The sequence below is a fragment of the Aphis gossypii genome, chromosome 3 (assembly GCF_020184175.1).
Source record: "Aphis gossypii isolate Hap1 chromosome 3, ASM2018417v2, whole genome shotgun sequence".
In the NCBI taxonomy this organism is placed as follows: Eukaryota; Metazoa; Arthropoda; class Insecta; order Hemiptera; family Aphididae; genus Aphis; species Aphis gossypii.
This window is the reverse complement of record NC_065532.1, coordinates 35,867,942-35,883,386: the sequence shown is the minus strand read 5'-3', so window position 1 is coordinate 35,883,386 and position 15,445 is coordinate 35,867,942. Positions and strand designations below refer to the sequence as shown.

The 15,445-nt window shown below is 26.1% G+C and overlaps 1 protein-coding gene across 3 annotated transcripts in view; it reads left to right on the top strand.

The window, feature by feature from the left end:
* LOC114119424 (probable G-protein coupled receptor No18) overlaps nt 1-15,445 on the top strand; it is a 127,042-nt gene that overhangs the window by 102,196 nt on the left and 9,401 nt on the right. For all 3 annotated transcript variants that reach the window (XM_050202949.1, XM_027980972.2, XM_050202950.1), the window contains one exon: nt 13,653-14,087. In XM_050202949.1, coding sequence (XP_050058906.1) covers nt 13,653-14,087 — 435 coding nt within the window. The remainder of the gene's footprint in view (nt 1-13,652; nt 14,088-15,445) is intronic.

Sequence of the window (15,445 nt, the reverse complement as noted above, 5' to 3'; positions counted from 1 at the left end):
AAAAATTTTTTTATAAATAAAAACAAGTTTATTTTCTTAAATATTTCAATTATGATAATAATTTATTCTTATTTAATGTTAAAATTTTACACACTGTTAATAATTATATTTTAAAAACAATAACTTTATGAGCCATCAAAATATAACACTAAGTGCTAAGGGTGAAATAAGGTTTTTTGTTGGTTGGTAAGATGGGTCCAATAAAAAAAAAAATGTATATATATACTTATTATTTTTAATAGCATACATTAAAATATCGTTGTATACAATATACATTATGTTAATATATTAACCATTACTTATTACTCAGTTTGGTAAAATAAAAAAATTAATTTTATATATTCACAAAATATTATACTGCAAGGGGGATCTATAACTAAGTATATAACCTTGGATACATTGCTGCTAAGTACTTACCTATTTAATTAAAAAAAACATAATTTTTAATTTTTATAAGAAAGTAACTTAATTAATCTATTACAATATTTTACAATACACACCTATATAATAATTTTTATAATGTATATGCAATTATAATACACACCTATTTTAAATTATTAAATAAATTATAGTTATAGGATACTGAGAATAGCTTACACAATTTCAATAATTATTAGTATCAATAATGATATTTTTAATTTAAGTACAGTAACAATATGATAAAATAATGATAAATAATTAAAGGTGTTAATATTTTTTGAATATTTCTAATTTTTTGATAGATATAAATAAAAAGTGTTGAAAAAACATAATTTAACATAAATTAACAACAGATGAATAATTAAACAAAATAAATAGTCTCACCTATCTATCTATCTGTACTAGTTGATAATTTTTACATAATAAAAACTAAGAGATTTTTTTTCTTAAATCTGAAACATGTTAAAGTATAAATATTCCATTATTGTAGATTTTGTATTTTATTTCCAAAAATTATAATATCAACGTTTTAAGAGTATTTTTTTAATGTATTTAAGAAATGCTTAAACGCTCGGTAATTTATTCTTATATTCATAGTAAGTATAATTTGCTTTTTTTATACTTATACAATCGAGTTTATTAGCTAGTATTTAACTATGAAGTTATTTATTTGAAATATTAATTGCAGATTTTTATAAAAACATTTTTTTTAAATAATAATGATTTAACCAATCCATGCTATACAATGAATTTGCATATTAAATATAAAAAATATATGCTGCTTTATGCTGGTTGTTTATTTTTAATAGTTTTAAGTTTACTTTGGATGATACCTAAGTCTTGGTAAATACCATTAATATATTGGTTATTAAGAATTTAAAAATGTTATTTATCTCAGGCTAATATTTAAAACAGAAATGTATCTTTTATTAACGTCTTTCTATTAACTAAATGAAAATCGTGTTTGTTATCTCTTAAAAAAAAAAAAAAAAATAAGTCATATGTAAATAAAATAAGTAATAGTCCATACTTTTTTACAAAATGGTTTTTAGAAACACTATATTATGCAAAGCACATGCAATTGTTTCCGGTTTAAATGAATTAGTACCTATGTTTATATTTATATCACTGATTAAACTTACACTATTTTTTAATTGAGTATAGATAAATTATTTTTATTTTTGCTTTTACATTATTTTTGATTTCTAATATTGTCTAATTATATGACATTTTTTCACTATGAATACATTATAATAAATAAGCCATTTTGATCAAATAACTGAATATTCATGAAAATATATTATTTTACGTTATTGAGTACAATGATTTTTGTGTTGACAATTTAATAATTATTAATGTAAATTCAGTAGTTAAGAAACCTTTGAGATAGGTATATACATAAAGAATTCTTTTCTCAAAGCTTTATAGTGCATTATTATTATTATCAATTACTTTTAAAGACTGTACTCAATGTCAATAAGATATACAATATGCAGTAAAATATGTTTCATATTATGTTCATAAGTAGCAATTTTTTATTTCTTAAATATTATATTAGTTAATAATGTATATTATAATCTTTTTTTTTTTTTTTTGTTATTTTGTCAATTTACTAATGCTAATAACAAAACGTTTTTAATCGTTATAAGACCAATTTATTTATAACAACACGATATTTTGAAAGAACTTTTAAAGAATATAAATCATAGGTAATAAGTATGTAAAATATTAGGATAGGTGTATTTTCACTGTTAGCTGAATTATTATAATCAGTAGTCAGTGATGCAATTTTTGATTTATCATAATATATAATTGAAATAAAAATAATATGACCTGGTAATCGCAAAAATATTTGTCTATATAGACAACTTTTATACAATCTATACTATTATATGATGGACAATTTTAATTTATTTTAGGTACCTATTATGAGAAGTAATAGATGCAAATGAAAATAAAAATGTTATGAACAATGAAAAAATAAACAAACTACTGTAATATTATATACTATAATTCGGAATTTGTATATTTTTAATTGTTTTATATTTTTATTTTAACCAAAGTGACAATGTTGTATGATAAATACACATAGGTTTGGTTTTTTTCCTCTTAATCTTACACTTCGTCGCTTGTAGAATAAAACCAAAAATTATTAAAATGTCGCACGTCGAGACGGGTTTTGATTAATTTGATAATTTACCGTCGTGATCATCGCTCGTGGTTGATCTCCGTCACAAATGTTCACAAGCGTGTACCTATAGGATATTATATATTATTTATTATCGTATATATGTGCGCGAGCATATAACGTATGATAGTAATATACTATACATAGATATATGCGTACACGGGTAGTATAATAACATAATGCTTACCTACATATATACATACGGTTCGTTTAGAGCGTGTGACGCGTCCAACAGAGTGTAATCTCGCTAAAACAGTCAAAGTAAAATGATTCTATTCAACCACGGAGGCGTTGTGTATTTCAATTCCGCGATCGTCGTCACCTGTTAAAAGCGTGTTATTCACGTCGGTTGAACACACGCTCACACTATATAATATATATATATATTTATAACATACTGCATAAGAGTAAGACGTATAATATATTATTATAGTGGTGGCAATAACATCTGGGTAACAGAGAGAATGGTAACGATACACGCGCCATTTTGGAAAAGTGTACGAAATGATCATTCAAAAGTTTCTAATGATGTACATATATACTTGTACGGTAGCTGGTAGATTATCGAAAATATTACATGCCGTTATATTGTACTTTCGACAGACATTGATGCGTATGACAGTTCGTTGTGAGTAAAACCGGAGTAAGTTTTACTTGTACATATTATACGTATACATTGAAATGTTCGATGTTCTTTTTAACAGTCGGCAAATTGAAACACGTGTCTAATTGTCACGACCCTTAAATAGAATGTAATTTATTGAGTATCAGTTTTTCTTTACACAGCTTCTATGCGAGTAGCTATATACTTAATTGTTTATTGTTATTTTAAAATCGTATATAATTTTTTATAGATTCTTGTCTCTGATCGGTTCGATTTTATATTGCAAAATTATGGCTCATATAATTATTATATAGTGCAAAAGCTTAAATATTTGACGTATGCATTATTTTTTTGACATTCATTTTAGACCTGAACAAAGTGATGATTATAAAAATCATAAATTCATTGTAAAATCAATTTACAATGGTGTATTTTTTTTGTGTCTATGTACAGCATAAATTGCCGAAATAATGCTTCAATTTCAAACTTCGGGGGTAGTTTCCAATGATAAAGTGAATATTATCCTTGGTGCATTATAGAAGTCAAAAGTAAGAATTTTCCAACAGTTTTCAAAAAACTATACCTAATTAACGTACACTCGGAAAATATATTATATAATAATATTATAACGTCGTTAAATGAATAACAATAATAATGATTATTAAACAATAACAATGGGCATTGTATTTGTGGGTCTTCGCATCATATAGCCAATCAGCGAGCTTTTGGCTCACTATGCTACTTTTCCATTGGCCGTCATTGTTATTGGATGCGTTTAATTTATCTTAACTATTCAAGTCCCAAAATTAAGCACGTCAGTCGTAGTTAGAACGCAGTGATCTATACACTTCAATCCCTGCCGGACCGTTAAAAGCACCTAGCCGTAGTCAGTTTGTCATATCTCATAACCGTCAACAATAACAATTGATTCATAGTCGATTCTACATACACATTCTGAGGTTAGTCGTGGGCGATTGCTTAACTATACGCTTTAAACAATTAATTAATTTAATATATTATAATATATAATATATATATGTCGAAATTTAAATTTTATAAGAGAGACATAAAACTTATTTTGTGTAACTTAGTGTGTTTCCTTTTCGAAATAAAGATACACATACTGTTACTATAGGAACACTCGTAAATATGTTTTGTTTTCACACCAAATAGTTTAATTAGATACAAATAACATATTTCTTTTAAAAATCTGAAAAAGTTAAAATATCGGGCATGTTTCCTAACAAAAGTAGTACTCAAAATGTTATTAACATTTAAATGATACATGTTTACAAAATCGCGTAACGATAACGATTTATGCTCAAACGATTTTCAATATTTGTTATTATTCAAAAAGTTTAAGTCATAGATATTTGAAAATTTCATCAGTTATTAAGATTAGCGTTGTTTACATAATTTCATTTTCAAAATATTTCTCTTATTTTATGTCTATTGGTATTTGAAATATTTGTTTTTGTTTAGTTTTTTTTTTTATAAATATAAATATGGATAACATTTTTTTGACTGGGTCGAAATACTTGAAAATGTTATACAAAGTTCCTCATAAGTTGGTCTTATAGTGATTCAAAAATTATTAGAATACATAAGCACAATTTATTTTTATTAGTATTTGAAGTACAAATATTGATAAAAATTCGTCAAAATCATAAATATTTGCAATTATTTTGTAGTTAAAATTATATTAGTAATTTTATAAGTAGCCAAAAGTTGAAAATTATATACAAGATTTTGCATAAGTTTTGGCATAATATATTATTCTCTCGCTGTATACAAATTTAAATTGTTAACATGAATGTTAACTCACAAACTTTATTTTTTAAAAAAACAATTTCAAATATTTATAGAGACGCAAATATAGGAACTAAAATATAGGGATATTTAAAGTTACTTGTTTTGATCCTATATTTGAACATTTTTCGAATAGTAACAATATTTATCTTAACTACCTAAAGATTAAATTTTACTATTTAGTATTTACAGACTCAATAAATGGTGGTAAAATCCGATTATGAACATTTTATCTTTTTGTAATACGATTACAGACAATTGTCGACTGATCAAAGACATTTTGTTTTTAGCTGAAAAACGTACGATTTCCAACGTTTTATTAGATTAAGTTGTCAAATTATTGTTGTTGTAATTAATTATAGTTATTAAAGTATGGACTTGAGTTTCTGTTTATACCTAATTACTCAATTTAAATACTTATTGACCAGGTTTACTCAACATCTACTTTCCTGCAAAGTAACTTTTCCGATTTTTTTTTTTTTTTTATTAATTATATGTAATACGTCAATATTACTTAATATTTGGTAGGTAATGAGTAACTATTCAATATTTTAAGTAGTAATTAATATCAATATGTAATGATAGTCACTTCTCATGACTAAGTAACACTAAAAAGAGCTGAATCATCACAATCCTTAATAAATACACATATTATTTTGTAATATTATTATAATTTATATTATAATATAAATATACAGTCGCACGAATGTTTATATAATTAACAACGAAACTTTTTCTGTGTCCGTCATGGGTAGCGGTCATACATTAAGGGCTAAATAGTATATACCACCAAATAGTATTTTTGTGTTTTAAATAGTAAAAGTGTTGTCTTAATGTTAATAATATATTACTCGTGACTTTGATTAATTTCAAACCTATATCTTATTCTTGGCATTCATCGAATATCTGACAATCAGTTAAGGGTAAGTTAATTTACTACCTATATAACAAAATCATTTTATGCATATATGATGTATAGTAATCATGTGTGTGCACGAGTATATATATAAGGGTAGTAATCCAGACCGTATACGCAATATAGATGAATGGTATATCACATAAGTGAAAAGAAGGTAAAAACATATATATATTGCTCGAGCGTGTCTATTTTGCTTTTCTACAAATAACACCAATATAATTATTATAATAACTTCACTTTTTCAATAGTTGAACACAATTTATTATTATATTTTGTTAATAATTGTACAGCTTCATAATTGAATATGATAAATCTATAAACATATTAATTAGTCGTCAATATTTACGGCGATGAAAAAAATTTTCATCTGATTTATAGTATAATACAAAGTATTTTATTTTATATAGGTATTAACTAGTTATGTTTTAATAAGTATATTATATTCAAAATATAATACAAGGATCTGAACTATTAGTTTTTATATTATTATTGAATATTTTTTCTTTAAATTATGATTATAATTTATGTGATAATTATTCTTGGTAAGGAAGAAATATATTTTTTTAAAACAAACCTTGAATTAATTATTCATTTATTGTTAATTTTCTGTTCCGCAAGACTGATAATATTATTCTTCGTCTACCTACTGAATTGAGTGTTTATGAATATTTTAGTAATTATAATATCGGGATGGAGTGTAAATAATCGGAAACTTTAAATTAGTTTATTGGAACAATGTGCCAATTCAATATTCACCTCTGTTTCGAAGTTAAATACATCATAATATTTTGGCTTTCGTTCATTTATCTTAATAAAATAATTTGATTAAAATAATTGACTTGAAACTAACACGGAGTAGTCTGTATTTTATTCTATTTATAGTTTTGGAAAACTTTAGTTCTTTGGTTTGAATATGACAGCATTGCTTTCACTTTGTCATCGTTATTAAATAAAGGAGTCAAGTGACTTTTAATACCATATTTTATGCAAAATCAACGTCAAAAGAGGGTATTAATGTTATATATTATATACTATTTTAAATAGTTTAAATAATAAGTATCTAATGGTAAAACAAATTAGATTAACTACTGCGATTAAAGGACGTTTATAAATTATAAATAGGTATGTATAAACTATAAACACCTCACTCAGATAATTAAGTTAATTATTTCAAACAGCTGATATGATATAATATGTATAATGTATATATATATACTTATATTATTCTTCTGTCATGTTGACATGTTGACAGATGAAAATGGCACTGTTATCGGTGGTTATCACACTGTTGTTAGCTTTAGGTGCAAGTTTATAATAAGAAAACTGACAATAGAAAGATTAGGAAGGATCAGGGATATTCAAGTTATCATATTTTAATTACCCGAGAATGTGCATGAATAGAGAATTTTTGGAATAAGAACGCAATCAGTATGAAGTGGTAGTAATGTGGTAGAAATATGGTAAGAGATATTGTTATTTCTTTTGAAAATTGGTGTAAAAACATGTGTTAATATTAAATAGATTATGCTCCGATAGTACAGCCACCTTAAAACGATGTCACACACACATTTTAACAGTTGCAAACATTTATTCTAGTGACTGTCACTTCAACTTAGTAAGTTCTGCATGTAGTGATTTTAAAAACAATATATATATTTTTCTTTTTTAAACGATTTTTATTAAAATTAAATATTATAGAAGAAATAATTTAGAAATATAATATGATTGAAACAAAATAAAATTTGACGAATAAGTTATTACTTTCATGGGTTCTTAGCTTTCACTCTTCGACAATAAAGCCAAAATTGGTAAGCTCATCATACGTTTAGAATCTATTAAAATAAAAAATTGTTGAGGGATAACACTATCATCGTTGTAGAAAATTGTTTAAAACAAACACTGATGAGCGGTGGTGACGATGCCGTGATCAGTGAGGTATATAGTTGCATAACACTCAGAAAATGGATTGGTCGCATAGCACAGGGTATAACGTAATTTGTGTATAGGCTTTTGTTGTCTTTTTAGAGATTTTGGAAATCCATTAGTTTGTCGTGAAAACATTAACCGATGCGCATACGAGCGTTTAATATACTCGTATATTTAATAATGTATATGCGAAATGTTCACCAATTTCATTAGAGCTTGCTGTATATACATTATGGGATGTAATGCACGTGATTATCGGCCCGGTCGAATATTGGTTTCACGCATCGTTTATTTATTACATTTTTGTCCTTGTTGTTTGTGTTGCACGGTCAAACGGATTATCTGCAAGACAAAAGTATTATTTTACAAAGAAAATATTACTATATTCATAAATTTTTTATGCAATTGACTGCAATTTAATAAAAAGCAATCGCATCATATGCTATCAAAATATCCCTTGTGTATTACGCATAGCTCAATTTTATATAATTATACTTATTAAATATTAGGTACATATAGGTAGATTGTGAATATCAAAGAATTTATATAAATTTATTGGAAGTTAATTAGAATTTAAAATATACTGTGTGTGTACATAATATAATTATTAATCCGGGACACTTGTTAGTATTTGTTAAGCTTTATATACGACATACGTACATGCTAAAGTTATATACTTATATATTATACTGCATCACTTTTATATATTACGTTTTAATAATATTAAAAAATCTAAATTGCACTGTGTTAAATAAAATGATATTTTTATAATCTTCGTCACATATATTTATATTGTTTTGATGACGTACTTTTACGTATTAACATGTACAATAAATTGTAATATTATTATTAAAAAATAATTTTTAAAATTACCACATAACTAGTTTTTAATTTTTAAACATTTTAATTTTATACTAATATTATATAACCACCAGTTAATAAGAAGGAACAAAATCTCAATTTATAACTATAATGAATCATAGATCTGTTTTTTATTATTTGTGTCGTAAAATCGCTTTGATGAGGATAGCGTATGTAAAACCCTTTATTAATAGCCGTTCCATTATGTATTAATTATATAATCTAATATAATAATTAATAAAAATAAATACTAATATTAGTTATCAGTTTTATCTAATACGTATATGGAAAAGAAGTCTCAAAATTAATAGTTTTTTTTAATTATTGATTTGGATTACTAATCCTAGAAAAAATGGAAATTGAAGATAAATTTATATTTGACTCAATGCATATTCATCTATTAAACTTAAGAGTCATTATGTTTGATTGATTTATATCTATTCATTATAAGTTTATTTCTACATATTTTACGGGTTTCAGAAAATATAGAAACTGCAAATTTTAAGTGATAAATTTTTATAATAACTTTATTTTGTACAAAATCAAATATAAGACACGCGTAATTACTAATTAGTATTATTCATGATTTATTTTATTTGTTAATTTCCATCAAGTAATATATTTATTATGTTTTGTGTATACAATATTATATTTCATGTTATATGATAAGGGCGTAGCCAGGGGGCTAATTGTTGTAGTTCCCACTATTGGCCGTGTTTGTTTGTGAGTGTTTTTTTTTGGGGAGGTGATGGGAGGAAGGGAGTATTTAAGGCTTATTCATTTCAGTATATTTAGTATATTGTCTCCTATGTAGATGGTAAAAATTTTGCTTAAAGTGTTTTAATATATACATTTTATATATTTATTACATTTTGGTACGTTTAGTAATTTTTACCATCTATGTGGACAATATGGGATGTTAAATCCCCCTCTCCCTTCATACGAAATTCCTATTCCTGGCTACGCAACTGTTATATGAGAGAACTGATATTTTATAAGGAGTTTACATGTATAATATTTTGAAAAGGTTATTTTTGTAGTAGTTTACAATGATTTGGTAATTTAATGCTTAGGAGTCTGGGTTATTAGCGGTGTGACTTGCGTGAGAGATCGAATTGCACATTAATATTATACAGTTCAAGTACTTAACAACTGTTATAGGTACTAAAAAATAAAATTTGGAACAGGTTAATACTTTGGATTAATATTATTAACGAAATCGATCACAATTTTGTATGTTTCCAGTATAACAATTCACTGATTATTATTTTTATAATGCTTTTTAAACGCTACCAATATTACGCAGTGATATTATGATTTATCTCAAATTTCTATGAATTTTCTCAAGTTGAAAGTTGTAACTATCGAATGATGTACTATATAATATTATAATTTATTATTAAAAGTACAATGATATTAAATAAACTGAGATCATGCTTACTTTACGATACATTATTTTTTTTTTTGTATAATACAAATATGTAATATATGAATAATTTTATTACGATTAATGATTTAATATATGTAGTATATGTATTGTATCTTGTGCAACCTATCATGGTATCCTTATAACACTATAATATATTAAATTATATTATTATTACAACTGAAAATAATTGTTTTATTATACAGTATAAATATGATATTATATAAGTTATACTAGTGTTTAGTACAATTTACTAATACAATTTTATTTAAAAATGATATCGTATAAATATTGATAACAGTTTATTATTAATAGTATAAATAGTTACACTGCAATTGGGCATAGGCAGAAAATATTATATACTACGTAGATCTATAGTTTTTCAATACTCAAGTTCTAATTAATCTTCAGATTTTCTAAATGCTTTACATATTTTAATATGCGATTTATGAAAACATTAAGCATATTAATCTGTGTTTGTGTTAATGTATTGCGCTTGACGACCGTGTATTAAGTTTATTCCGTTTCAGGAAAGAGTTATGTTAAAAATTATCACGCAGTGAATACTGGGGTTACTGTAATAGCGAAAAAATATCGTTAAATCTTATCTTTATCTGATCTAATAGATACATTATCATGCAATTCACAGCCACAAGGAGGACGTCGTATTATTGTCTGTCAATTAAAATAGGTCGCTTATTGTCTCTTAACGGTATGTATAGTATTAGCAAACATTTAGAAAACCAAAACTCTATAACAATGTAAAGTATTAGCAAACATTTAGAAAACCAAAACTCTATAACAAAACTTATATTCAAATTCACATTCAAATATACAGTAAGGTCATGTATATGATTGGTATACACAGACCAAAAAAATACGTATTTCTTCACAACACAGCACAGAGCACAGTAAACCACAGCGTGAATGCACAAAATTATTTCAATTATTATTTCCAACCAAGTATGGATCATAATTATGACGATTATTAACAGAAAAAAAAAAGAAAATACACAGAATTAAAATTAATAGAAGTAATAATTAAAACAGATTTGGTAAGGTAGCGTATTTGTTCTATTGAACTAATTGGCAAGACTTAATTAAATTTATTATGACATAACTGGCCAAATTTATTTACGTTGGTATGGATATATTTTGATTTCGTTGTGTGGTAGATAATTAAGTTTACAAGTGTATCGTATATCTTACTACAATTAATAAAAATTATGTTAAAAAGGGAACAAGTAGGTAAACGCTCGCTGATGTAAAGTAGAGGTGGAATATAACTCGTTAATAAATAAGTCACTGTAATATACTTAATATATGTATTACATTTGAATTTAATCATAAATAGAGCGCGGATAACTATGCAATTACATATTTTTTTACTTTTTACTTTTTGGGATTTTTATCAGTTATCTTCACGATTCATAACAATTTGAATCTAACGGTGAATTTAATTTTTTGTATATTTCTGCATATTTTTGCATATTTTTACAAAATTTGAAATGTATTGCATATTTAAGTAAAAATTTTTAAAAAAATGTGTAAAATAACATTTTTTTCATGTAGAAATAATAACAATTATTTTGTTAGCATTAAATAACAACTGCTAATAATTTTCTTTTTCACTTTTTTAGGTTTTTTTCAATTATCTTAACGAATCATAATAATTTGAATCTAATGGTGAAGTTTTATTTGTGAATTTCTGTATATTTTACAAAATTCAAAATACATTACATATTAAAACGAAAATTTTTTTATACTTAGTTAGTTTAAGTAATAGTTTTATGTAAGTTGTTTAATTCGTGAATATGTTATAAATAAAAAAAAAATTCTTGCATATTTGTTGCATACTTTATGAATTTTACTGCATGTATTATATATCATGATTTGATAAATTTTAATGGAAAAAATCCGTGCTCTACTCTTGAATTAAATGCATAAAAACGTAAAAAATGTTACATTTTTATTTCATATTAGTCCAAAGGCCACTTGTTGTCATTTTTTTTCTAAAAAAAAAAAAGATTTACGTATTTTTCACTATCTAAATAAACTGCAAACATTTTACAAACGTACTATATACCTTATGGTAACGTCGCAGTATCTTTTAGATTAATAATAATGTGCAATATCTCTGAATTTAGTGTAAAAATCCACGAAATACCGTTTTTTTGAAAAAACCACATTCTGTACAATACTAGGTGAAGGAGTAAGTTTTCAAATTCTAAATTTCACATTTATGATCTGTTGCGATGACTAATAAATGTTAATGCATAAAAACGTAAAAATTGACAAATTTATATTTCTTATTTTGCTCACAGCCACTTGTTGTCAGTTTTTTATAAAAAAACTAGTTTTAGGTATTTTTCACAGTCTAAATAAACTGTAAACATTTTACAAACGCACTATACACCTTAAGGTAACGTCGCAGTATCTTTTAGATTAATAATAATGTGCAATATCTCTGAATTTAGTGTAAAAATCCACGAAATACCGTTTTTTTGAAAAAACCACATTCTGTATACAATACTAGGTGAAGGAGTAAGTTTTCAAATTCTAAATTTCACATTTATGATCTAATACTATGCTATTAATGTAAAATTTAAAATTCTTTAAATACAAATTTGAATAACTACGCGATAAGAGATAAAATGAGATGATCTTACTATTCGTGAATCGCTTCAGAATAGTGCGTAGATTTCTATGCATTTTCTTTTTTTTCCTTTTTCTTTTTTTGGATTTTTGTCAGTTATTTTCACAAATTATAACAATTTGAATCAAATGGTGAAATTTTATTTGTATATTTTTACAAAATTTGAAATATATCATATATTAAAACAGTATTTTTTTTGTATACTTACTTTATGTAATTTATAAATTTGTAAATTTTATAAAAATAAAAAAAAATATTTTGCACATTTGTATCATATTTTATGATTTTACTTTATTTCGATACATTTTAGTGCATAAAAATCCGTGCTCTAATCATAAATCATTGCAAATAATAAACGATTTTGATCAACCACCATCAAGTATGTTGCTAATTAGTATATTTCATAATATTATGTATTTTGTTATTGCTGTTTAAGTAATTTATTTTACTTATCGTGTCATGTTGAGTCAATTCAATTTTTGTTAAAAATACTGTATTTATTTGTTATATCATGTCAATCGTAATAGTAAACGTTTATAAGACATTATACTAATGTTATTATAAGTTTTGATTAAACACCACTTGCCGTAAACCAGTGTGAACTTTTTCGGCGAGGAAAAAATAAAAGATAAAAGCTATTAAAATCGATCTACACGTTTTGAAAATATCATTGCATAAAACGACAAAATAATTGAAATCCTTCACAGTTCGTACCCATAACTTCGTATCCAAACCTCAACTCGTATCGGTGTAGATACGAATATATAATATCAATAAGTCTGTGATGCAATATTTTTATAAAATTAATAATATATTATTATTTTGTTTTCCGTGTGTTTGCAGTACATACCGGTGGCGGCCAGCACGTTGAGCTTGATGACGCAGTCGATCGACCGGTACTCGTCCATCAAACACCCGCGGCACAACAGGTTGCACCGGGACAAGCACCCCGCTTACCTCGTGTCCGGCGTGGTGGCCGCGTGGACGGTGGCCGCGGTCGTGTCGGTGCCGCGGTACGCGTGGCCGGTGCGCCGGCTGATGGCGGACATGCGGTGGACGCGGTACTACGAGACGTGTTACGTGGCCGTCGTGTTCGCCGTCCCGTGGGCCGCAGTGGCGTTCAGCCAGCGGGCCGTCAGCAGAACGCTGTACATCACGTCCCTGAAGGCGGCCGCGGCCCGCGGACAGTTGCCGTTGCCCATGCCCATCATGACTGCCGAGTGCAAGCAAGTGATCCTGGTGGCGTCCATACAGAAAAACACGACCGTCCAGACAAAGGTCAGCGGAAATTGAATCATTATAATATTATTATGATGTCATAACGGTTTTCGGGTTGCGAGTTCATATTAATCGACATTTTTTTTTTTACTAAGTCACTCGCGTCAATCGTCACTACGACAATATTATTTCAACCGATATAGGGCAAACGTTTGACTACGTTTCGGTTTTAACCGACCCTAACCAAACGTAGCTGGTAGGACCGGCGTAGTAGGTATCACAATGTCATACTGTATTAGGAGCGACGGCGAATGTACAGTGAATTTATTATTTAACAAATATTTTGTTTTCGATCGGAGTTTTTGAAAAGTCCATATTACATTTTTATAATATGTTATTTGGTTTAATCGAAGTTTTTGATAAATTCATATTCCATTTTTATGCGTTTGGTTGTTTAAATTTATAATTCTAGAAATGTCGATCGAATTTTTCTGTTTGTTTTTACTTTTTAAACAGTTTCTTACCATTCGACGAACGAATTTATTATTGTTATATCTGCCAGGTAACTGCTACGTTTGTATACAATATTCAATGGACGTCATTATCGTAAATTTAAAATAGTATGGCAATAGATTTAAATGTTCTTCAGTACCAAATTTAATTCAAATATTTTTTTTATTTCATAGAGTAACTAAGCTTTATATCATGTTTTTTTGTGCTCAAAACAATATTTATAATAGTAATCGATTATTGTTATTGCAATAAAGCTTGACGTTATACATTTTTGCCAAAAATATTAATTTACGTTAAGCTGTTATTAATTGCATTTTTTAATTCCAGATATTATAAGTGTTAATTCGATTTCATCGATCGAATTGAATAATTAATGCACAATTAATAGCCGAACGAGAATTAAAAAGACGTTTATTTACATCTATCGCCTAAATTAACTTAATCGAACACGCGTATTAACATAATATTAATCTAAAAGTGTTTATATACCTACATGTATATCTCCAGAATTAATAACTTAATCTAATGGAATTATCGATTAACGATTGCACATAACCGTTCTATGAAACGTGTCCATGATTAAGCAATACCTACAAAGCTAAAGTTACTTATACCTGCATATTTTAAAATTTTTGATAAAAAGAAATTCGAAAAAAAATGTATATAACAGATAATAATATATTGACTCCATGTCAATCAAAAACAAAGGTTAGAAAATGTTTTTCATATATTAACTTTAGTTTTAAATACTGGAATTGATTATTTTTTTGCGATTTTGAGATTTCAAAAATGTTTTCAAGAAATTTAATATTTTTATTCGACAAGTATAGGTGGTCTTATATTTATTCGAGATATAGCAATTAGATAATTTGTAATACAAAAAAAATGTATAAAAAAAATCAAAA